The sequence below is a fragment of the Ceratotherium simum genome, chromosome 38 (genome assembly GCF_057802395.1).
Source record: "Ceratotherium simum simum isolate JZ-2026a chromosome 38, ASM5780239v1, whole genome shotgun sequence".
Taxonomy (NCBI): domain Eukaryota; kingdom Metazoa; phylum Chordata; class Mammalia; order Perissodactyla; family Rhinocerotidae; genus Ceratotherium; species Ceratotherium simum.
In genome coordinates this window covers 15,244,671-15,267,339 of record NC_141937.1, presented here as the reverse complement: position 1 = coordinate 15,267,339, position 22,669 = coordinate 15,244,671, and the positions used below count along the sequence as shown (strand labels likewise).

Sequence of the window (22,669 nt, the reverse complement as noted above, 5' to 3'; positions counted from 1 at the left end):
GTTGTTCGGTGACATGAATGAAGGTCATCCAGGTCACATTCATGTCACGGGTATCTCACATGTAGAAGCAAAGAAGACAATACTTGTATCCTAAAATATTTGGAGCTCAGGGGTTTCCTCATGTCTAAAATAAATGCTTCTAATCACAGAGACTCACAGTATTACATGGATCAAATCAGTGTACAGACATGACAACATTTTGTTGTAAGTCAGTCGTACAATCTTGGGCAAGTAATTTAGTCTCTCTGGTCTTCAGTTTTCTCACTTGAAAGGTGAAGGGTGCATTAACATCCTAAAATCATTTGGGCTCTGACAGTTTATGAATTCAGTGGGTCGCCTTAAAGAGTCTTGAGAAGGATGGGATAGTTACCCATGAACTCTGGATTGGATCTTTCTTCAATGTATCTTTCCCTTGACCTGAAAATATGCCTGGCAAACAACACTCACCACCTGTCACTGAATGATTTACAACAGAAGCACAAGAGAGCTCCACGTTTCCCCATTATTCAATATTTAAATAAAATGAGGGAGATTTATAACTGGCTCCTTTTCTTTAGGAGACATTTAAGGACACTAGTGATGGGCAGATGTATACATACAATGGATAATACAATCTGACTAACAGAGCTGAAGAGCCCCTGTTTGTCAATTATTAGCTTCTTTGAGCAATTAGGCCAAAGATCAAGACAAAAACAAGGTCTGGACATTGACTAGTCCACTTCTGAGAGAAACTAGAAAGGTCACCATCTTTGGAATATGGGCTCATATGTTATAGAGTCTGTTGAAGGACATGGCACATTTAACAGCATCAAGAGCATTCCCTATTAAAATTTAATTAGTGTGTGCCTTCTAACGTTGAAGAATGCCAACCTAGGGAGGAGTAATTGGCTGAGATGGGGACAAAGAGAACACACCGTGCTTAGTGAGCTTCCATGCAGTTGACTGCTCTTGAAAATGTCCAATTTACCTACTGAGAAAAAAGCCACCTCCTTGGGGCAATCACCAGGGTTTCAGCATGCCCAAAGTTGCCTCTTCTCTAGGGTGAACCTATTCTAGAGCTTCTAGTACCAACAGGTTAATGATACCAGGGTAAAAGGGTACTTTCAATATTTATCTATTGACCTAAATTCACCTAAGTTTCAAGATTCTTGGGAAATTTGACAAGGAAAAGAACAAAGACAACTCATTGACTAGTCATTCATTGCTCTCCAATGGCCTTATTACATAAATGGATGTCAGCTGAGATTGTGTTATAGAGGAAAAATTAAATGTGTGAACTTATTCAAGGAACTTAATCCATGGAGGTATTTCAGATAATTCCATGAAGCAAAAATGTGCTAATTCCCTACAAGTAAATATTTATTTTATTATTTTTCTCACTCCCTTCACTCATTCAAATTTCTGGGGTAAACAATTTCCCAGGACTTTTTTCATCTCTTTCCCAAAATACATATAGCTGTGGGAGAAAGAGGATGGTAGGGAGGGGGCAGTACGTAACAACACACCACAAAAAAAGAAAGTATGATCAAGAGGTGCGAGAAGTTGGAATAGTGTGTGCATCTAGGGTGACTCATCTCGAAAATTTTACATAATCAAGGAAAATGAGTTAATTCTGTGCATACATCATTTAAACACGAGTGAAAAGAAACTTTCAATTCATTTGTTACTTGTTAGCTAACACTGGCAGTATAGTAACAGGAATTTATTGTGAGGAAGTATCTGGGTTGTCTACGTTCTTGTTGCCTGCTCTTAGGTGAATGGTCTTTGTTTCCTGGATAAGTGGTTCAGAAGACAAAATTCCAGAATCAGTTTAGGATTCCAGTCTCTTCTCATTCCAAAATGAATGTTCTGGCTGGTCCTAAGCTATCTCAGGCAGCCTGTGGTATATAGCCCAAGCTCTGGAACTGTTGTTGAAGATGTCCCACCCACCAACAGCCCTTCGGTAGAGCAGAGTGGTTAACAAACCAGAGTCCAGAGTCAGGTAGACCTGGGTTCAAATCCTAAATCTTCATGCTTCTAATCCTCAGTGTCCTTGTCTGTAAAACTAGGAATACAGCCACATCATGGGATGTTGTGAGGGTTAAACGAGGTAATAGATAAATAAAGCTTAGCATGCCGCTTAAAAACACATGAAGGGCTAAATAAATGTCAGCAACTTATCATTATTATCTGTATATTAAAGCAAGAATGCGCTGACTCATACTCTTAGGGGTTGGCTGGATTCAGCCTTTTCTCCCGGGGAAACATTCCAGATTTACCAGCCGTGCTTTCAAAGATGTGATGTATTTCTCAAAGCAGCCGACTTGCTCCCTGGAAACACTGGGAACGCGTATCTCACCATATTAAAAAAGAAACTTATTGGAGCCTTACCCTATAGCTGTGCCAGCCCTGGAGGCGAGACTGCTTTAGGCTGAGGGAGGCTCTTTGAACGCTTTGAATGAATAGATCTCCAGGGTGGAATCTGACAGAAAAGACTTAAAGAAAAATTCCACAAGAAACTGAATAGTGTTTACAGTGAGGCCCTGGTGTACATGCAAAAAAACCCACTGCTCTTGCTTAAATATCCCTGGCTACCTTGAACACATTTGAAAATGAGGTCTTTTTTCCCTCCCTTTCAGTGTTCCAGCCAGTCATTTTGTCACTTCTCCTTCTGTCTTAGCTCTCTGTGCAGAAGGTGCCAGAGACCAAAGGTGCTTAGGGAAATTTTGCATTTTACAATTCTATGTCTTGGAATGAAGTCATCAATTCACTCTATCCAGACTACAGAGCAACTATTCCTCTGCCTTGCTGGAAACTGGAGTGAAATCTTCCCATTTGTCAACTTCCACTAATCTCCAGTAGAGTTTTGAAGAGTTACTGGCCATCGATCAGTTAGACAATTTTAAGTCAAAAACAGAAAAATGTACCAGCTGGACCATCATAAACATTGTTTCAAAAAGCATGATTCTTAAATATGTTTCATCTCAAATATTATGAATAGTTATTATGAGTGTATGCACAGGTGTTTCTCAAATGTTTATGATTTTAAGGAGTCTTGGGGAGCTCCTTGTAATTGATCTAGATGATCTCTAGATTCCGACACATTGCAAATCTTTGAACTGCAGGACCCACATTGTATTAATTTTATAGGCCCAGGGCCTGTACTCCTGAACAGTAGGTGTAGAGTAAATATTAGCATCAGTTCATATGTAGGCTTAGAATATTACATAAGAAGACATAGAACAGCGACCATAAAATAAAACTGAAATATACAGCAGGCAAGCAACGGGTATTATCAATATCTGACTTCAAACAACAAAAAGAATATAAGAAGCCCTCCCTTCAAATTAATACCTGGTTTCTTCCAACTCAGCCTCTTTGCTCTCTCAGGAAGAACACGTGTCTAAAATTTTCTCCTTCCTGATTGCTGGGGTCAACATTCTAAACTGTTTGTGTTTCTGCAATAACCTTTCAAGTTTGCTGGACCAGTGCAAGATCAAACACCAGGTACTCTCAATTGAGTCAATGTCAAGGAACACCGCGACAGCCTGGATTGTGACTGAAGTTAATTCTTTCCCAGCAGACTCTGCATTTCATTGTCGGGGTTGGGTGCACCCTCAACAGAGGTGCCAAGGAGTTAAGAAGTCCGAGAATGTTCAACCACAACCTGTCTGCCAAGGTGTTTGATGGAGTTTGCCATTCAGGTGAAGATCGTTTATATTCCGGGCCTTCTAAGTAGCAAAGAACATTGTGCTGTACGCTCAGAAAGTGGTTAATAAACAGCGCCGGACAGAGCAGAGCTGAAAGGCGCCTCGTGGATGTCACAGCGAGAAAGTGGCTGTCCCAGCAGCAAAGCCCTGTTAGCAGACATGTGGAAGCACTTGCTGCCCTAAGAAAAGATGCCTTTGACATTTTCAGAAGACCTGTGCAACTGTCTCAAAGAAGTGAGGGAGCAGATCGATGCGATATTTGGGAACCAAAGGGTAGTTGCTATTGGTGTTGCTTAATAACAGGAGTTTTTTTCCCTTCTCATCACCAACATTTATGTCAATCAAAGAATCGATCTCTGGTATCCTAAGAGGAATGCTATGGAGATATTCCCCATCTCTGGCACATTATATTTCCCATCATGGCACATCAGCAATTTGTGGAGAGAAGATGGACTATATAAAACAACAGTCTGTCTCTAGTACACGTTGTCTTTTCTTGTAGGGAGCTAAGAAAACACCGGAATACCTGTAGAAGTCCATCATTATGTTCAAAAATCCCTGTGAGGTTTTCTCTATTAATATTTCATGATTGATATTTGTTATGGACAAAAAAACCCCGGCAAAATTGTCTTCAAGCCAAATCAAATGGAAAGAAAAAAAAAAAAACATAGTAAAGGGAGGCTTACAAGCAGAAAACACATCAAAATACACTCTGCATTACTTCAGCTGAGTGGGAATGACCAAATAAAATAGCCAGTCCCTTCAGCACACGGCTGGAAAACTACAGCTATTACTCAGGGGTTGTTTACAGTTCTAAGCTCCCTCATCCTCCACCCTCCTTCCAGGAATTTAGATTCCAGCTCAGGGGTGATAAGTTTCCAGAGGGGCAAACTATTTTAACAGTGAACTGCTTGGGATTGGAATGACAAAATCAGCTCTGAGGACAGTATTTTCATTTTTAAAAAGTTGCCTGGGGAAACATGAACTGATTAGAGGAAGGGCAGGGAGCACAGACGTCACAGCGACAACAGAGAAGGCGAAGCACCGCTAACTGCAGAAACGAGGGATTGTGGGAAGCCAGGCGGAAAGCAGATGGCAGCTGTGAGTGGGCTCTCTGGAGGCCCCCGGGCAGGGGCCCCGACCGCTCTTGTCTCCAGAGGGGAAGAGCTTGTCAAGGGTCAGGAAGGTGAGTGACTGAGTGTGCTGGCTGAAGAGAAATTGTCGGATAAGCGGAAGAGATAAGGTGCTTATAAATGTTTAATAATACCAAATCAGGACTTGCCATTTTGAGAATCCCAAACCCACAATCTGGATAAAACACGAAAATGAAATAAAAAGCTGGGGATGTTAGTATATTTTATTCAGATTTGTGGGTTCCGGGAATGGTAAAAAAAAAAAAAAAAAAAAAAAATCCATTGATCTATTACCTGTCTTATTGTAAAATCTAGAAATAAAGAGGATGATAAAAGCCTGCCATGAGTCAAATGATGGCCGTGCCATCCGTTGTATCGAGTCCTTATGTGCACACAGAACACCATTTGATGAAAACGACCAGATGGCCTATGTAGAGTTAAACAAAATTTTGCTGGGGTCCAAACATGTTATGCTCTGAGATTTACTTGTACTTTTCACTTAGAAAAGTTTCTTCCAATTGATTAGGAAGGGGTATGTGCTGAAATGAGTCATTTCTCAACTACCCTGAGGCAGACCAGACATAGGCCTACCTACATCATGGACAATTTCATCATCCTCTTGGAGTTCTAGAACAGTGTGGAAACCAGGAGAATAAGGTACCTGCTATGTGGACTGCTGACAGAGGGTCCAGGCTGTGTGACACTACATTTGCCTCGTGGCTGTTTGCAATGAACAGGGGTAAAGAAAGAAGAATGTTCAGTCCAGGCAAATAAAGACAAGCTACTAATGAAAATTAAACTAAAAGTGCAGCAAAGGAAAAACAAATCAAATGAAATGATCAGTACCCATGAATTAAGGAAACTGGCTTTTCTTTCGTAGAAGAAGCAAAATAAATTTGCATCTATATCATTAGCCATTGAAGAAACATAAATTGTGGTGGTTCAGGGGTCCACACCACAGCGGGTATATTTTCCCCCACTTTTCATGGTAGAAATATCAATGACTCTATGCTAGCCAAGGATCTCTGTATATTTACTTACAATAAATATAAAGTTCAATATGCCATACCATGCCACATTTTTTCATCTTCTAGAACACTGAAACAGTATTAAAATTCTTGGTAGATAAAAAATAACAATAGTAATATGAAATGGTTCTTTGTAGAGTGATGAAGACCCAACAAGTTAAATACTGAAGTTAAACGAAAGCTAAAATTTGACTTGAAAAGCCAGTATTCCTTCACATTCTTAAACTAGGATCTATAGGAAACTAGCGAATGTAGTAAAAACAATCCTTAAAAAGGTCATAACATTTATCAGCATAGAACTTAAGGGCTTATAACAAAAAAAGTACAAATGAAACCAATACTCCTAAAAACTAAGGAAAATGGAATGATAATAAAAATGAACATAATCATCAAGCCAGACAAAAAAAAAATAACAAAAAAACAAGCTTCTGATTACACAGAGAAATCAAGGTATAGAGGGTGGCAGTGGGCAAATTTGTCTTTTCCTCCTCATTGCATGCCAGTGAGGCAGCCCCCTGCCAGGCCACGTGGGTGAGTCATCTTGGATTATTGGCACTTTGGGGGCAGCACAGTTGCTGAAAACCTTCAGGACCCCTTTGGAGCTTCGTTGCTTGAGAGTCAACAGAACTGCTTGTCTTATAAATTCAATGGCCTCATGAGATGCTCATAGTGGTGTCCATCTCTGGCCGAGGCACCCTTTTAAGTGGAGCCTACCATTTTTAGGTAGACTATGGCGGTGGTGGTTTGAAGGGAGGAGCCACAAAGGGACAGGGAGCACCATTCTAGAGATGGCGCTTAGAGCAAGAAAAATAATTGGTCTCCCTGCATACCAACCACACATGTTGAGCCCTGATTCTTTTGAAACACAGAACTGCTCTTTTCGGTTCCTGAGTGCATGTGGGGAGGGTATGTGGCAGGGCTGTGGAAAGAGCGCTTCACTATGTCACTGTGTGACAACCCTCTTCTGTATGGGGACTCCTGCTTTGTTGGGGGAGAGCCTGCGGACCCTGTAGTAGGTACAAATACTGTCATTCCCCAGCGTTCCCTCCCACGGGCCAACTGAAAATGACCAGTGGAAAGTTACCGTTCTCTGTCTGTTGGGGCTGCTTCTTCCTGATATAGGACTCACAGATCCCGAGGTGTCCAGTTCATCAGCAGAAGACCAGGAAGACAAATCCTACGTAGCAAATAGATTCTTTTGATGACTCCATGTCACAGAGCCATGACGGCGTTGTAATTCCCAATATATGTCCCACCCCATTCCTATCCATTCCCCTCAAAAATCAAACCATTCCTTGGAAAAAATAGAATCAGACAACTACAAGAAGAAGAACAGAGCCTAACTCTTCTAGTGTATTGGGCTTTCCTCGTTGGAAGTTTGTCTCTTTTGGAAAATATAGCTATAGCTTTGTTATTACTGTGTCTCTTGTAGTTTTATTATTTCTTAGTGACATGGATGTGAATAAGTTGAAGTGGAGGAGGTGAAGGAATCTGCCTTACAGTTGCATGTCGCTCAGGTCAGTGAGAAACTCATTCATCTGAGTTAGAAACAAAAGATAGTCATCCAGGACCCCGCCCTTCAGCATCAGATAAATATATTGTTATACAATGAACTGCTGTTATTCAGAGTAGATTGTTCTTTTACATGCTTATAGGAGGGCAAAGTGTTTGTGTGTTCATAACAGGATTTCACAATTGAATATTTGAAGTCTTACCAAACACTCTGTACCTGCAAATGCATTTTTCAAAACCAACAATACTACCCTGAGGCAGTAGATTTAAGAAAAAAAGTTAAACAAATAAATGAGCAGAGGACATTTTCTATGAATTATTTGCCGTCTACGTTAGGAGAAGTCACGCCTTCTAGGGTTTTGATACAAAACTCACATGTAATAATTGGTTGTGATCTACCATAGCTGTTACTGAAAACATGTGAATTCTTAAACAGGGCAAAATAGAACGCCACAACAGTGGTGGTAATAGGGTTAGCAGGAACAATTACAAGAGGTCTTTTGTATATAATAGTATCAAAAACAAAAACATCTCCTATTATAAAAGTTTACGAGCTGCTTTTTCATTTTGAGACGGGACTTGTAAGGGCTGAGAGTGGACACTATTCGAAAATGTATTCAAAGTCTCTAAAATGGATAAAGATGATGCTTCTTTGGTGTCCTGTATGAAATGCTACTCAATGATGTCAGTTCAGAGCTTACCTGCTGACTGCTTGACATATCTAATAACTTCTCCAGCTCCTTGATATGACGACTGACCTCCTTCAAGAGAAGTTTGAGCCGATTTCCAATTACATGGACTTTTTCTTTGGCTTCTAAACAGTCTGTGCCTTCAGCATTCACCAACAGTTGGCAAGACATGTCCTGCAGTGAGGCCACTTTGAGTTGCGATTCCAACAGCTCACGCCTTATTTGCTATGGATACGATAAGAGATATTTTTCTAAGAATTTTTGATAATTGAAGAAAGTTCCAAAAGTTCAGGATGACTTCATTTTAACTCAGTGGGCAATGACACCTGAGCATCAGAAGGCTGTGCTCACACAAAGAAGGATGCAGAAGCCCATGGCATTTGGGAATCAGAGACCCATGTTCTAATCCTGCCTCTGCCAAAAATATTCTATAAGACCCCTGAACCTTTCTGATCTCAGTTTTCTCATTTATGGTAAAAGGATGACACTAATTCCTGCTTTGTTTACAGTGAGTATTATTAGAAGGTTCAAATTGGTGAATGTATGTGAAAGTACTTAAAATATAAAGTACTATGCAAATGAGATATAAGATATTCTTTTAAACAGAAAAGACATTAACATAAATATAGCGAAACTCAAGTATGTCTAGGTATACTCTGATATTTGTTCAAGAGTTTAAAAAAGATATATGAGTGAATCATCATTCACAACTTAAAGTCCGAGGTCAAAGGTCTGGTAAAAATGCAGTTGCATGGGCTGTTTCCTCCGTTTCCAAGACCTTTATGGTACTGAATTAAAAGCTACCTATTCTGTTGAGTTAGTTTAGTGAGTTTTAAATGTTAAGAAATAACATTTTCAAAATACAGAAAGTTACAAAATGCAGATCGTTTTCTCCTAATGGAACTCAAATATGCTTCTTCATCTTCTATAAAATCACTTAAGTACACTGTACATTATATTGTCCATAGTTCTTCGTATAAGAATCTACACAGCAAATTCTACAAGTTGCCTTTTGAATTTAGTGCTAGAAAAAGTTTCTTGCTCCTTGAGAACTGGTATGTTTTCTTTTTGTCAGATAATGAAAATAATTTAACATATCATGTTTCCCTTTTTGTCTCAGCTTTCAGAAAACTTGGTACTGAGGTTAATGTTGAGTCTGGTATACTCAATTCCTCTTAAGAAGCCTTAATGGTCTCCTTCTATTTTAATAGTTTAAATGTCCTTTCATTATAACCCACTTGATATACTTTGGGGACATAGATGTAACAAATACAGTTTAAATTAAAAGTAAGTGTAATTTGCCAAAGAGCTGCCTGAATAAAAAACAAGCTAATTAAGATTAAGAACATCTGAGATTTTTGGGGGTCAGCCCAGTGGCCTAGAGGTTAAGTTCGCTGTGCTCCACTTCGGTGGTCCGGGTTCAGTTCCTGGGCACAGACCTACATCATTTGTTGGCAGCCATGTTGTGGTGGCAACCCACATACAAAATAGAGGAAGATTGGCACGGATGTTATCTCAGGGCAAATCTTCCTCAGCAAAAAAGAGGAGGATTGGCAACAGATGTTAGCTCAGGGTGAATCTTCCTCAGGAAAAAAAAAAAAAGAGAAAGAACATCTAAGATTTCTGCAATTGAGCAATGACTTTAGAAACAGATTCTAAAGCTAGTGGATGACATCTTCTCTGTACATGTTTGCTTCACAAAGAGTGGAAATCATGAGGAGTAAGGAAAGACTAAGTTAGAGACTACAATACAAAAGGTAAAAAAATATTCCCATCTACATTCATTTTCTGTAAATGAAATGGATCCCTGCTAAAAATCACCAGAGGCAGCCAGAGTTCACACATCTTACCATAAGCTGTTTGTGCTGGTCCTGAAGAATCTCTGCATCTAGGTTAGAATCAACAGGAACAATTTCATTTTTCCTTCTGTCGATGTTCTCCAGCATAAGAAGCAAACCATGACTCATTTCATGGAAATCCTATGAAAAATAAATGGGGAGTATAAAACAGTCTTGAATGATATATTTTTCTTTCCCTCACAGCTTCAATTTCCATTCTTTACAATTGCGACCACTGGCAAAGATATGTTGGTTTTAAGGTCTTATATACACTCCTTACTGAGGAAGGCACTGGCGTGGTTGTAATGAGCTGAATTCACATTCTTATTAAAAGCACCTAATTTATTACTTGGGGGAAATTTTAGACATAAGGAAAACTGGCATTGAAAAACTTAATTTCTAGGGCCAGTATACAGTTTGGAAGGAAGCAACTCTGCTCCCCTCCTTCTCCCATTTATCCCAAATCTTCCCATATTTTAAAGGCTAAATCCAATCCCCTATCCCCTTCATCCATCCACTCGTTCATTCATTGATTCAACGTAGAGCAACTCTGTTCCCCTCCTTCTCCCATTTATCCCAAATCTTCCCATATTTTAAAGGCTAAATCCAATCCCCTATCCCCTTCATCCATCCACTCGTTCATTCATTGATTCAACGTAGAGTTACTGAAGATCTCCTGTGTGTAAGGCACTGTACTAGGAGTAGGTGTGGGATGAAACAACAGCTTGGGTACCTGCTTTCAGGAGCTATTACTCTTGGGGCACATACAAACCTGGAAGCGAGTTTCACATCCTGCAAGGGCTTTGCATCATGTTGAGAATATAACCTCCACCTGTGGCCAGAACCTACACGGCCCTGCATGACCTGGTTCCTGACTACTTCCCCAATCTTTCTGATCACTCCCTGCCTTGCTGACCACACTCTGATCACACTGGCCTCTTTTCTGTCCTTAAAGACACTAAGCCCTTTCCTGCTTCTGGGACTGCCCATTTGTCCTATCTTCTTCATGGCAACGTCCTTCCAGTGTCAGCTCAAAGATCCACAGAATTCCCTGACCACCCTCCCACAGTGACTTTTCTCAGTTACTCTTATCATCAACATCTGGAAGTACCTTGGTTAACAATGTACTTGCATTTTTATTGTCTGTCTTCCCCAACAAAAGTAGAGGCTATGCTGTATCCTGACTGCTGTCAGACAGTGGACACTCAGCAAATAATTGTGGTATGAATAGGTGAGTAAATATTTGTAATGTTCATTCTGATATTCAAGAAATGTCTTCCTATGTGCTTAGTAAATATCTGTTGAATGAATGAATGAAATAAATGAATGAGTCAAAAAAGAAATAGCGGGGCTGAGATAAACTTGTAGAAATAGTCTCTTGTTAGAGAGATAGGCCTAGCTGTTTTGAACTCCTGGTCATATGTACCAATTCTCTAGTAAAATGAAAAGTTTGGACATAAGGTTATCTCACTCAAATACTGACTTTGGGGACCAATTTCATCCCTCTAGTGACCATGATAAATCGAGTGACAGACTCAGCCACACTAGAAGCGTTTGACTATGGAGCACAGCCTACCCAAAGCCGCACGAACCTGACATTGCATCAGAGCATCCTGGAGCAGGCCCCGCCACTCCTCTAGCAATGAGCATACGCGGTCCCAGCGCCCGTTCATCTGGGACAAGCGATCCTGCAGGTTCCGGCTTTCCTCACCGCCAGTCTGGGTGAACTCGGGGCTGCACAGATTGATGGAGAGGATGATGGCTTTGCGGTGGTCCACAGCTTTCTGGAGCTCCTGAAAAGAGAAAGGAAAACAACCACACCAGGAAAATAACAATAAAAAAATTTAAAAAAAAGTCTAAGACTTTTGGACATGCTGCACTCAAATTAAAAGATGCGTTAAAACTGGCCTCAACAGGATGGCTAGGTAAGATATGGTGGGTGCACACCACTGAGAAGTACACTGCAGCTAAAAGAAATAGGTTAGATGTACACTTGACAACTTGGATGGATCTTTAGAAACTATTGTGTACAGTGAAAGAGCCAAACAGAATGATATGTGTAACAAAATACCATTTACGTAATTTAAAATACATGTGCACACACACAAATCCACGTTTTTCATAAATACATATGACCAAAGAATACTCATTAAATATTTCATAATGGTTGCCATGGATTTGAGAAATGGGGGTTAAAAAACAGTGGAGGGGAAAAGGATGAGTAAATAAAATTAAGAGGAATTTTGCAGGAAGCAACGATGACCCTGTGCAATGAACTAAGGAGTGTAATTAACTCAACTCCTGGTATGAGAGTTCAACAAAACCAAACAAAACCTGGCTCCAATAGTCTGAGCAGCAGGATATGTATTCTTAGCTCTAGTGTAAGAATCCCATTGCGCTAGACCAATGGAACTCAACTTATGTGCATGAGAACGAAGTGGCAAGCTTGATAAGAAAGCAGATTCCCAGGCCACGGCCTCCAGCTGTTCTGACTCTGTAAGCACAGTGGTTGGCATCCCAAGAGCTAAGAACACTGCCTGTGTCACAGGCCACATTCTTGTGACAGTAGAGAGAATAAATTGGGTATTTCATTACCTAACCAATTTAGTTTGATTTCACAAAAAATCAGGTGATTGATTTTTTTACTTTGTGCATTTCCCCAAAATCTAGAACTCAACTCCAAGAACTTGAGCACATGATTATGTATTAATAATTGAATATCTGGGTACTGTTCAAACACCCCCAGTTCAACTAAGGGTGAGGGATCCTGCAAGTCACATCTACCCGGGCTACATTTTCTTATAATTTCTCACAATTTATGTTCTGTTTCCAACTTGTCTTAATCGTTCACTTTTCAATATGTTCTTAACATGTCGTAATATAGATTCAACCACAGAGACAGCATAAGATCAAGAGATATTGTGGAAAGATACTTGGTTATTCCATAGATTTATCCTCAGAAAACATAGGTGGGGCCGGCCCAGTGGTGTAGCGGTTAAGTGCGCACGCTCCGCTGCTGGCGGCATGGGTTCGGATCCTGGGTGCGCACCGAGGCACCGCTTGTCAAGCCATGCTGTGGCCGCATCCCATATAAAGTGGAGGAAGATGGGCATGGATGCTAGCCCAGGGCCAGTCTTCCTCAGCAAAAAGAGGAAGATTGGCATGGATGGTAACTCAGGGCTGATCTTCCTCCCAAAAAACAAAAAAAAAAGAAAGAAAGAAAACATAGATAGGAAGGATCGGGAAGGGGTACAGAGAAGGGTGGCTTCTTCTTATCCCAGAGGCTGACTTTCAAAGTCTCATTTCTCCACTCTAATCTCTCTGAGGTCTCGGACTGTGGCCAGTTTTTGCTCCATGAACTTTTTAAGGAGTGTGCTTATAATGCAATGCTGCCTTACATTTTCCCAGAGAGAAGCTAAAGTAATTTAGGTACTCTAAGAAAAATGCATTTTATACTCCAGATAATGTAAACTGCATCTCCCATCTGATACTTCATCTTGAAATTGATGGGGCTGCCGCCGAGGCTTCTCTTTAAGAAGTTTGAGCATCTGTGGGGAAGACTCATTTCTCTGTTTGAACATTTAAAATAAAACAACACACAGAAACATCACCCCAAAAGAAACAGCATACACTGAAACCAGAGAGACACAGAAGCACTGCACTTTATCCTTGAGCCTGGAGAGCCTCGGCAGCTACATTCAGAGGAAGAGCACATCTTGAGTTCTCCAAACAAAAAGACAGGACCAAAAGAGCTATTGAAAAGAAACTGAGCTCTTAATGCACAGTGTGCTTACAAAAGTCTCCACGTATTAGTGCATCTCAATAGCTGGGCTCAGGAGGACGTTTAAGATCTAGAAATGGAGTTAAAGGAAGTTGTCTTGTGTACTACACCCATCCAAGCCAAAATCAAACGCAAAGGTCAGGTATTTTATCACAATTACTCCACAGTTTCGTTTTGTTTTGTTCATTACACTGAAAATTGCTTCTGCCACTACTATAATCAATTTTCGAAGTTCTGCTGATTCCAGAATGTCAAGTGATTTCACGAGGTCTCCCACAGGTACAGTCTTGGAGAGGATTCCTCTCCAGCTATCAACATAGACACGCAGGAACCTGTTCATATCTGAATTTCCCTTAAAAGAGGTTAAGCAGGTCCCAGAGGTGCCTGGATGTTTCACGAAATTTTAATTGGTCATTTCTTAAATACCAATTCATTGGTATTAATACCAAATCATACGTGATATTTACATGGCGGATGTTCCTACCATGTGGCTCATCTTTCTGCCTTTCCAAACCTTCTCTACGAACACTCTGATTTGGGGTGGCTGGGGGAGAGGAGAGCATTTGTGTTCATTCCGTTGACCCCCTCCCCGCCGCTGTTCCACAGCAGAACAGCTGGAGCTAGTGGTTTCGTCTGACCAGCCATTCCACGCTTTTTGTCTGGCCGCTGGGGGAAGGGCCCAGGGCAACTACCTTAAGCCTCTTTATTTGGAGCTCGATGGCCTGGATGTCGGTGCTGAGCTCCAGGCGCCTTAGCTGCTCCAGTTCCTCTTCCGTCTCCCCCAGCCAGGTCCAGATGTTGCTCAGGTCGGAGTTGAACTGCTGCCACTTCTGGAGGTTCTGCTGCACCCTCAGCTGCTTGCTCAGGGCCTGTGCCTGCAGGAGCTCCCATCGGTCAATCACGCCTGGCAAGACACGACACGCACAGAATAGAGAGGCGTTGTTCTCCACATATGATGTTCAGGAAATGCTTTAAACATACACTGGTGGCTAACTTTAAACAGCAACAGAGAGAAAAGTAATTCCATTGAGCATTTCTGTGGTTGTCAGCTGTCAATAACGGTATAATAGCCGTGTTTTTCCCATTCGCCTTGTTAATGACGATGGACTGAAAATAATGAGCTACACAGGGCTTATCACTGTAAAGAGCTTTAGGAAGTAATAAGCAGTGATGTACACGAAGGTATCATGCAGCTTTTGGCTCCTCTCTACAACAGAATTCTGAGAGCGTACACAGAAAACACCTGACGATCAGAGACAGACCTGTGATGTCAAAATGCCTGTGATGTTAGAGACAGGGCACTAAAATAAAGGGAATATGGAAAAAAAAAACCCATGATGTTTTTCACCTCCCTCTTCTGTCACAGGAGACCACTGTAACACGGAGAAAAGTTCTCAGGGTGGGATAGTGCAGAGGGAGGCAAGCAACCTCGTGACACTCAGATGCCACAAAGTGGTTCAGGATCTTCTATCCCCCTCTTTCTCGAGTGGGGCACCGCTCACTCACCAGCTGTTTGGGTTTCAGTATTATTCAGGTTAACAAAGCCCGGGAAATTCGCTTCTTCCTCCCTCAGTTTGCGTTCCAGTCTCCTCACTGACTCGATGCTGCCACTGCATTCTCCCAGTAGTTTCATCTGTTCAGACATAGAAAACAGGCCTCCGTCACAAAATTTCTCAAATTCTCACGAATGCAAGACCTCCTAGGGAAATATCTTGTAGTTCCTCAAAAAGGGCAGTGACCATGATTCACTTCTCTGTGAAGACTATGCCACTCTGCTAAAAAGAAGTCAGGTTCAAAAACACGCTTCTGAAACGTGACGCATTCATATATACGGAGAGTGATGCTTGGAAGATATACTTTGCATACATGGTTTTGCAATAAGAAGTCCTCAAAATTTCTTTTAAATTTATGAATCAAAACAGACTACACCAATCTGGGATTTAAAACTCAGAGCCCTCAGCTGGTAATACAATGTATTTAATTTTTGGTAAGTTGCTCCATCTTTCTGAAATTGAAATGTGGGAACAAAAATATTACCACAAATCTCAAAGGAACATTTTTTTGTATTAAATAATTAAAACACTTAAAAGCATAACACAATGTTATAGCCAGCCGTTTCATGAGAAAATTTAAGCAATGTTTAATAGGTATCAAGGGAATAAATTCTAACATTAAAGGAAAACCTTCCAAGCCCATGTTTAATATTATGCACAGTATTCAAAGATTAAAAGAACAAATCATTTCAGGGCACTCTTGCTACACTGACCATAAAGTTATCTTTCAAAGTCTTTCACAAATCACATTGCTACTGAGTTAACTTTGATTACTTTTGATTGAGGTTGAGTTTAATCCCAGTGATGTCAACATGGTCACAGTGAAACCATATTATACTTAAAAAAAAGAGGTTTCACTATAACAGAAGTCAGTATAACAAGCCAAAGTGCACAGGAAATAAACTCATTATTGATTACTCTTCTGTAATTGTGAGGATATTAACCTCAGCATATATAACTAGAATGGTTCTCTTCCCTGGTTTAAAAAAGCAGTATGTTGAGAGCCAGCCCTGATGGCCTAGTGGTTCAAGTTCAGTTTGCTATGCTTCATTGGCCCAGGTTTGGTTTCTGGGTGTGGAACCACACCACCTGTCTGTCAGTAGCCACGCTGTGGCCGTGGCTCACATAGAAGGACTAGAAGGACTTACAACTCGAATATACAACTATGTACTGGGGCTTTGAGGAGGAAAAAAAAAAAGAGAGAAAGATCAACAGATATTAGCTCAGGGCGAATCTTTCCCAGCAAAAAAAAAAAAAAAAAAAAAAAAGCAGTACATGTGAGTTGTCACTGGACTTAGGGACATTAATTTTTCTTTCCTTCTTCTAGGCAGTCTTCTGAGTGTGAAAAGAAGATATGAGGCATCGAAGAGATTTTTTTTAAAAAATTTTTTGTTTATTGCAGTAACATTGGTTTATAACATTGTAAAAATTTCAGGTGTACATCATTATACTTCTATTTCTGCAAAAAAACTACCAACCCAATTAAAAAATGAGCAAAAGACCTGAACAGACATTTCTCCAAAGAAGATATACAGATGGCCAACAGACACATGAAAAGATGTTCAAAATCACTAACTATCAGGGAAATGCAAATCAAAACTACAATGAGAAATCACCTCATACCCGTCAGAATGGCTATAATTAACAAGACAGGAAACAACATGTGTTGGAGAGGATGTGGAGAGAAGGGAACTCTCATACACTGCTGGTGGGTGTGCAAACTGGTGCAGCCACTATGGAAAACAGTATGGAGATTCCTCAAAAAATCAACGAAGAGATTTACTTTCAAATTCTTTTGCTCCAGTATGTGTAGGGACACAGGTAGTCCTCTGTGAAAAATTATTCAGTTAGCGACTTGAGGAGAGCAAATAAAGTTATTATACATTTACTAAAAGCTTCGAAAAGAGAACTGGTAATATACATGATCTCTTGCCTTCTTTTCCCCAAATCCCTCTTGTTAGTCAGAATTGCTGATTCCAGAACGAGCATACTAAGAGCAGAGGATAAACACATTCTCAAGGCCATTAAGTGAATCAGTAAACCCAGAAAAAGAACTAAAAAAATTCCATGCTGGTAATCTATTAACTAAAATCTGCTGCTCCAAGGAAAACCTTGGTCCAAAAATTACGAGCTGAATTTGGAAAAACGCCTAATCATTTTCGGGAGCCAAAGCATTTTGTTGCTTTCAATGAAATGGATCTCACTAAGTTCTCTGTGTAAAGGAACAGGCTGGTCATTACAGTAGGTTAGTGGCCTGAGCACAGACCAGTTCTAGTCCAAAGGTAACCTGCTAACAGGGCTTCCTTTTGCACAACCACGCCCATGAGTTTAAGGGCGGCACAGTGCCTGGAGAGCTCACAAAGGCCTCGTGCCGCAAACAGACTGTTCTTTGTCACACAACTGTGACTTCCAGGTACACGCCAGGATCACAAGGGACAGGATACTCACGTAGCCTTTGTAGCTGGAGTCCAGCTCCGGTCCTGTGGGAGTTCTGCTGCGGATGATATTTTCAGTTTGCTGCATCTGAAAGCGGCTGTCATCCAGGGCTTTGTCCAGCTGTCGGATCTGTGACTCTAAGGCGCTGGGGTCCCCTGCAGTGGCGACCATAAGAATCTTTACAAGCTTTACAAGCTTGACGCCCAAGGAGAAGTTTAAGAAATGATTTCAGTTAAGGCTGTATAGAAACGGCATGTGTGAGGGTAATTATAAAGCAAATTTAGTACTAATGTGCTGGTGGGTTAGAAGTTCAAATGACTAGATTGATGGATGTGCTTGACTAAGAGTCTCAGCAGACTGCATACTGCAAACGGACCTGCAGTGGGTTCTAACAGCCTGTGTGTCTGTCCCTCTTCCAGCTGATCCCCTGAAAATCTGCATGTTGGAAGCAGTGGAAGGCCTTTCTAAAAGCCTAAGGTGGTGCCTACTGCTCCCTAATAACCAGGAGGCAGTTACTTCCCATGCTCCCTCTGCAGCCACTTACTGAGCAGAGGAAGATTCCTTTAATGTTTCTTTCTGCATCCCAGCAGAAGACAATGCCACTGGAGGCCCAGGTGGCTGTACTGTTCACTTAAGGCATGAGTTTGAGGTAACCAAGAAAAGACTAACTCAGGACAGATTAGATGGAGATACCAAACTAGCAAGGACTTGCTTTTATTTAAAACCTGAAACAAAACCAGGAGAAAGCTAAGATTTTGGCATTTCCATCTAGGCATGCTCTTACTCACAGCCCAGAAATCCTGGCTCATTCTCCTTTCAGAGATCGAACACCTTTTTGCAAAATTACTTGTGTGCGTGTGTGCGTGTGTATTGTAGTCTTTGAATGGAACAAGAACATTGATTATCAGAGTGAAGCTAGCATAAGGTGAAAGCAGAATAAATATTAGTAGGCTTCATTAATTTTTTTTCTTGAAAATAGGCCTTCTAAATACACCTGGAAGAGGTCTCTCACTGGGAATCACTCAGGCAGTCACCACTTCAAAAATGCTACTTTGCTTCCTATCCTTTTGTTTTCCTTCAAACACTTAAGGATAAACTAACAACCTTGCAATTCAAGTTCATATCACTGTGTTCAAATTCTATTCTCTCCCCCCTTCCCCAAATTACTGACCCTGAACTACAGTTTGTCTAGTGCAACATTAAGCAACACTGGTTCCACTTTTCTTTCTTTAATTCTTCTTATTTGAGAAGAAAAATCTAAGTCTTTTGTTTTTTCAAAATACTTTAAGCAAGTTGGTTCTATTACTTTCTCACATTCTACTGTAGAATATTCTAGAATTCAAGTAAGAATGGCTAAATAAAATCTAAGTCTTAAAGACACTGGAAGAGATTTTCATTTCAAATTATTTTATGGACTAAGGCATTAAATTAAAATTATAATTTCTTTTTAGAGCTGGCCATCTGGTGTCTCCCCTTGTCTTGCAAACAACCCCTGAGATCAGCAGGATGGATGGTGGGCCCAGGGTCATACACGCAGACTGGTGGACTTGGGACCAGTGCCCTGAGCCCTGAGCCCCCAGCCAGATGTAGATCTGCAACCCCTCGAGGTCACAACCTCCTCGCTGCTATAATCAAGTAGAGTGCTAGGGCACAAAATGCTGAAGACAAGTGTTTCCATCTCCTATTTTCTGCCGTTCACAGGCATCAGAAGATCCATACTTAATGAGACTGATTACCATTTAACAAGTTGAGAAGTTATTTCATTTTACTTGGTTATTGAAATATTATTTTTTGGTGTTGATCAACCAAATGGTTTTGTTTTTTTTCCTAGTACAGCAGTAAGAGAGGAAGGTTCTGCCTTAACATGCTTGTGCCACAGAGCTGTGAGAGAAACAGTAGATGTGCTAAGAGAGGAGGCTTGTTACAGGTGAGGGAGGGAGGCTTGCTTCGGCTTTCTGTGCCTACCAGTGGCATTTCTGATTGCATTTTCTGTGAGTTTTACATAGGCCTCGGGACTTTCGGGGATCATGACATCTGCAAAAAGAGCACAGTCTAAGTTGACAGCTAAGTTCTGGAAACTTCGATTCCCTGGTGGCAGGAAAATAACTTTCCTAGGGAAAAAAAGGAAGTTAGTTATTCTAGACAGATGGCTCCATTGCATACAGAGCAGTGTGAGCATGCTCACCAGAGGTTTCCTGAAATGAATCATAATAAGAGCATACATAGACTCAGAGTGTTTTGGAAGCCAGCACAGTTCTAAGCACTCATTGATCCTCACAGAAGCCCTACAGGGTACATGGGAGTGCTGTTCCCATTTTATTGATGAGAAAACTGAGGTCCAGAGGAATCAAGTTACTTATCCAAGTTTCAACAGCGAATAAGTGACAGAACTGGGATGTCAACCCAGACAGAGTCTAGAGCAGCGCCGTCCAACAGAAATAATGTGAGGCACGTATGTAATTTTTAAGGTTCTGTGAGCCACATTAAAAAGTAACAAAAATCATGAAAATAATTTTAATACTTTATTTTACTAAACCAATATATTCAAATATTAACATAATCAACATAACTATTATGAATATTTTACATTCTTTCTTTGTGCTAGGTCTTTGAAATTCATGCATTCACGTTAAGTGCATTTATGACCCAGCAAGTCTCCACTTGCACAGTCACATTTCAGTGCTCAACAGTCACATGTGGCCCGTGGCTACATTTTGGACAGTGCAGCTTTAGATGTGACATGCCTATTAGGCATATAGGAAAAACAACACAGAAAGGAGAGACATCATTTTCTTTTTAGACAGTGTCATACCCTTGGAAATCCAAATGTGAACCAAGAGAAAGAAGCAGAAATATCCTTTTAGAGAACGTGCGAGATGCATTTACAAGTGCTACAGATTGGCCTCCGATCATTTATTCTATTTTTACTCACTTTCCTTACAATGCTCCTGTTTCTCTGTCTATCCCCTCACTACATGTGTTTGTTGGGGTCTCATCCTTCTTATTTCTTTTCATATACTATTCCTCATCATCTCCTCCCTTCCCTCAGGGACAATTACCATTTACATGTGGATAATCACCTAATTCGCGTTTCCAGCTCCTGAAATTCAGACCCAAACATCTACTGCTGGGTTTTTCCATTTGGATATTTGACAGTATCTCAAATGCACAACTGAACTTGTCGCCTCCCCTTTCTCACTGCCCTGGCCCACAGACACCCACAACATTCTCTCCTTCTTGTGGTCCTCAGGGCCTAGGACCACCTACACCTTTCGCCAAGATGCCCAAACCAGAAAATTGCCTCATTTCCAATGCAATCAATCATCTGTTATGGAGGACACTTCTCATGATTTCTCTCATCTCTCCCATTCTCTCCAGTCCCAATGCTGCTGCCTTAGTTCAGGCCACCATCATACCTCTGTCCTGGACTGTAAAACGTTTCCATTTGGATTCTCTTCCAATGTGCTCCCTTCCATGTAGTATCAAGACAAGTTCTTTGAAAATATGCATCTATCACATCCCTCCCTCCTTAGAGCCCTGCTCTGGCTCTCCATTGCCTTCAGGATAAAAGCAAAACTCCCTTCCATGGTGAACAGGCTGCTTTACAGTCAGGTCCTGGTTTGCCTTTCCACCTCCTCTTGTCCACTCCATGTCTCCTAATCTATAGCCTTGTCATTCTGGACAAACTTCAGGTGACCAAAAGCACCGTGGCTCATTGCAAAGCTAGGATGGGCGCCCCTTCCTTTCTTCCTCTGAACATTGCAGCGTCCACCTGACTGACTCCTATGCATCCTTCAAATCTCAGCTTAAGAGGCTCTTCCCTGAAGCCTTTCCTCAAAGCTCCAAGTTAGTCGCCTCTTGGTTGTGCTTCTATACCTCCACATGTACATTGGTATCCTAGCGCCACACATTTCACACACCTGCTTCTTTTTTGTCTGTGTTCCCCACTAGAGTGTCTGCTCTTTGAGAAAAAAAGGAACTGTGTATCCCTAGTACTTATAAAGTGCTGTCACATAGCAAGAACATAGTGTATTGGGATAAATCAATGGCCATGCCAATTTTTGTATTTGATAATCATATTAATATCCAATTATCCCATCATATACCGTTTCCCCTAATGGGAGAAGGAAGAAGATGATCCTGCTTAGCTTACATGTTTCCAGTACAATATCCATTCCTTTTTATTTTCTTTCAAGCTGGCATATAGGAACAGCTCTTCCCTACCTGATAAGCCAACAGCTCCTCTGAGGTAGAAATCTTTATCTTCCTGACCCTCTTCATCCTCAGAGGGCAGAGTTCTGGACACAGCAGACTCCAGGTCACGACTGAGGTCGTAGTCATGGTCCCACTCCAGGGGAATGGAGTCCACACTGGCTGGGGTGTCTCGTCCTGACCGCTCGCTCCGGAGGGGTTGGACGAGTGAGAGGGAGGGGTTGGAGGAAGGCTGGGGGGAGAGCACCCTGTCCGCAGAGGTGTCATGCCAGTGGAGGTCTGAGAGTGCTGCAGAGTCATCCAGCTCCAGCTCCCGGTCAGAGAGGTCGTGCTCATCATCTGGGAGCTAGAAATGCAGTCAAGCCAACTCCGTGACCACAGCGGTCAGATGATCCCCCTACCACTTCTTGTTCTGCCTCTCACCAAATCTCAGCATTCAAGCTTATCTGGACCACATTCCCTCCTTGGGGGCGATAATAGTAAACTTCTTATTATCAAATAAATAAGACTCTTCTGATCACTTTTAAAATTGTCTTACAAATTAATCTACCAAAGCCTCAGTTTTTCCACTGGTAAAATGGAAATAATATTAAAACCTACTTCAAAAATTGATATATGATTAAATAAGATAATGTAAATAAAGGCAACCTAGTACGTTGTCGGCAACACAACAGGCACACAATGGCACATATCAAGAAAAAACAGAAATTACTAAGAAAACCTTAGCTGGTCCTTTTTTGACTTATATCCCAGATGCAAGATATATTTTATCACAGAAGATTATAAATATTCTAACAA

The 22,669-nt window shown here is 41.1% G+C and overlaps 1 protein-coding gene across 5 annotated transcripts in view; it reads right to left on the bottom strand.

Annotated features, from left to right (window-relative positions):
* Positions 1–22,669, bottom strand: part of SYNE1 (spectrin repeat containing nuclear envelope protein 1) — a 452,863-nt gene that overhangs the window by 8,874 nt on the left and 421,320 nt on the right. For 4 of the 5 annotated variants that reach the window (XM_087425127.1, XM_087425125.1, XM_087425126.1 and 1 more), the window contains 10 exons: positions 21,884–22,217; positions 19,625–19,693; positions 17,672–17,814; positions 15,177–15,303; positions 14,363–14,574; positions 11,482–11,682; positions 9,902–10,030; positions 8,064–8,276; positions 6,935–7,027; positions 5,484–5,542 (listed from right to left, as the gene is read on the bottom strand). In XM_087425127.1, coding sequence (XP_087281253.1) covers positions 5,484–5,542; positions 6,935–7,027; positions 8,064–8,276; positions 9,902–10,030; positions 11,482–11,682; positions 14,363–14,574; positions 15,177–15,303; positions 17,672–17,814; positions 19,625–19,693; positions 21,884–22,217 — 1,580 coding nt within the window. The remainder of the gene's footprint in view (positions 1–5,483; positions 5,543–6,934; positions 7,028–8,063; positions 8,277–9,901; positions 10,031–11,481; positions 11,683–14,362; positions 14,575–15,176; positions 15,304–17,671; positions 17,815–19,624; positions 19,694–21,883; positions 22,218–22,669) is intronic. The other variant, XM_087425124.1, reaches the window with a different exon arrangement.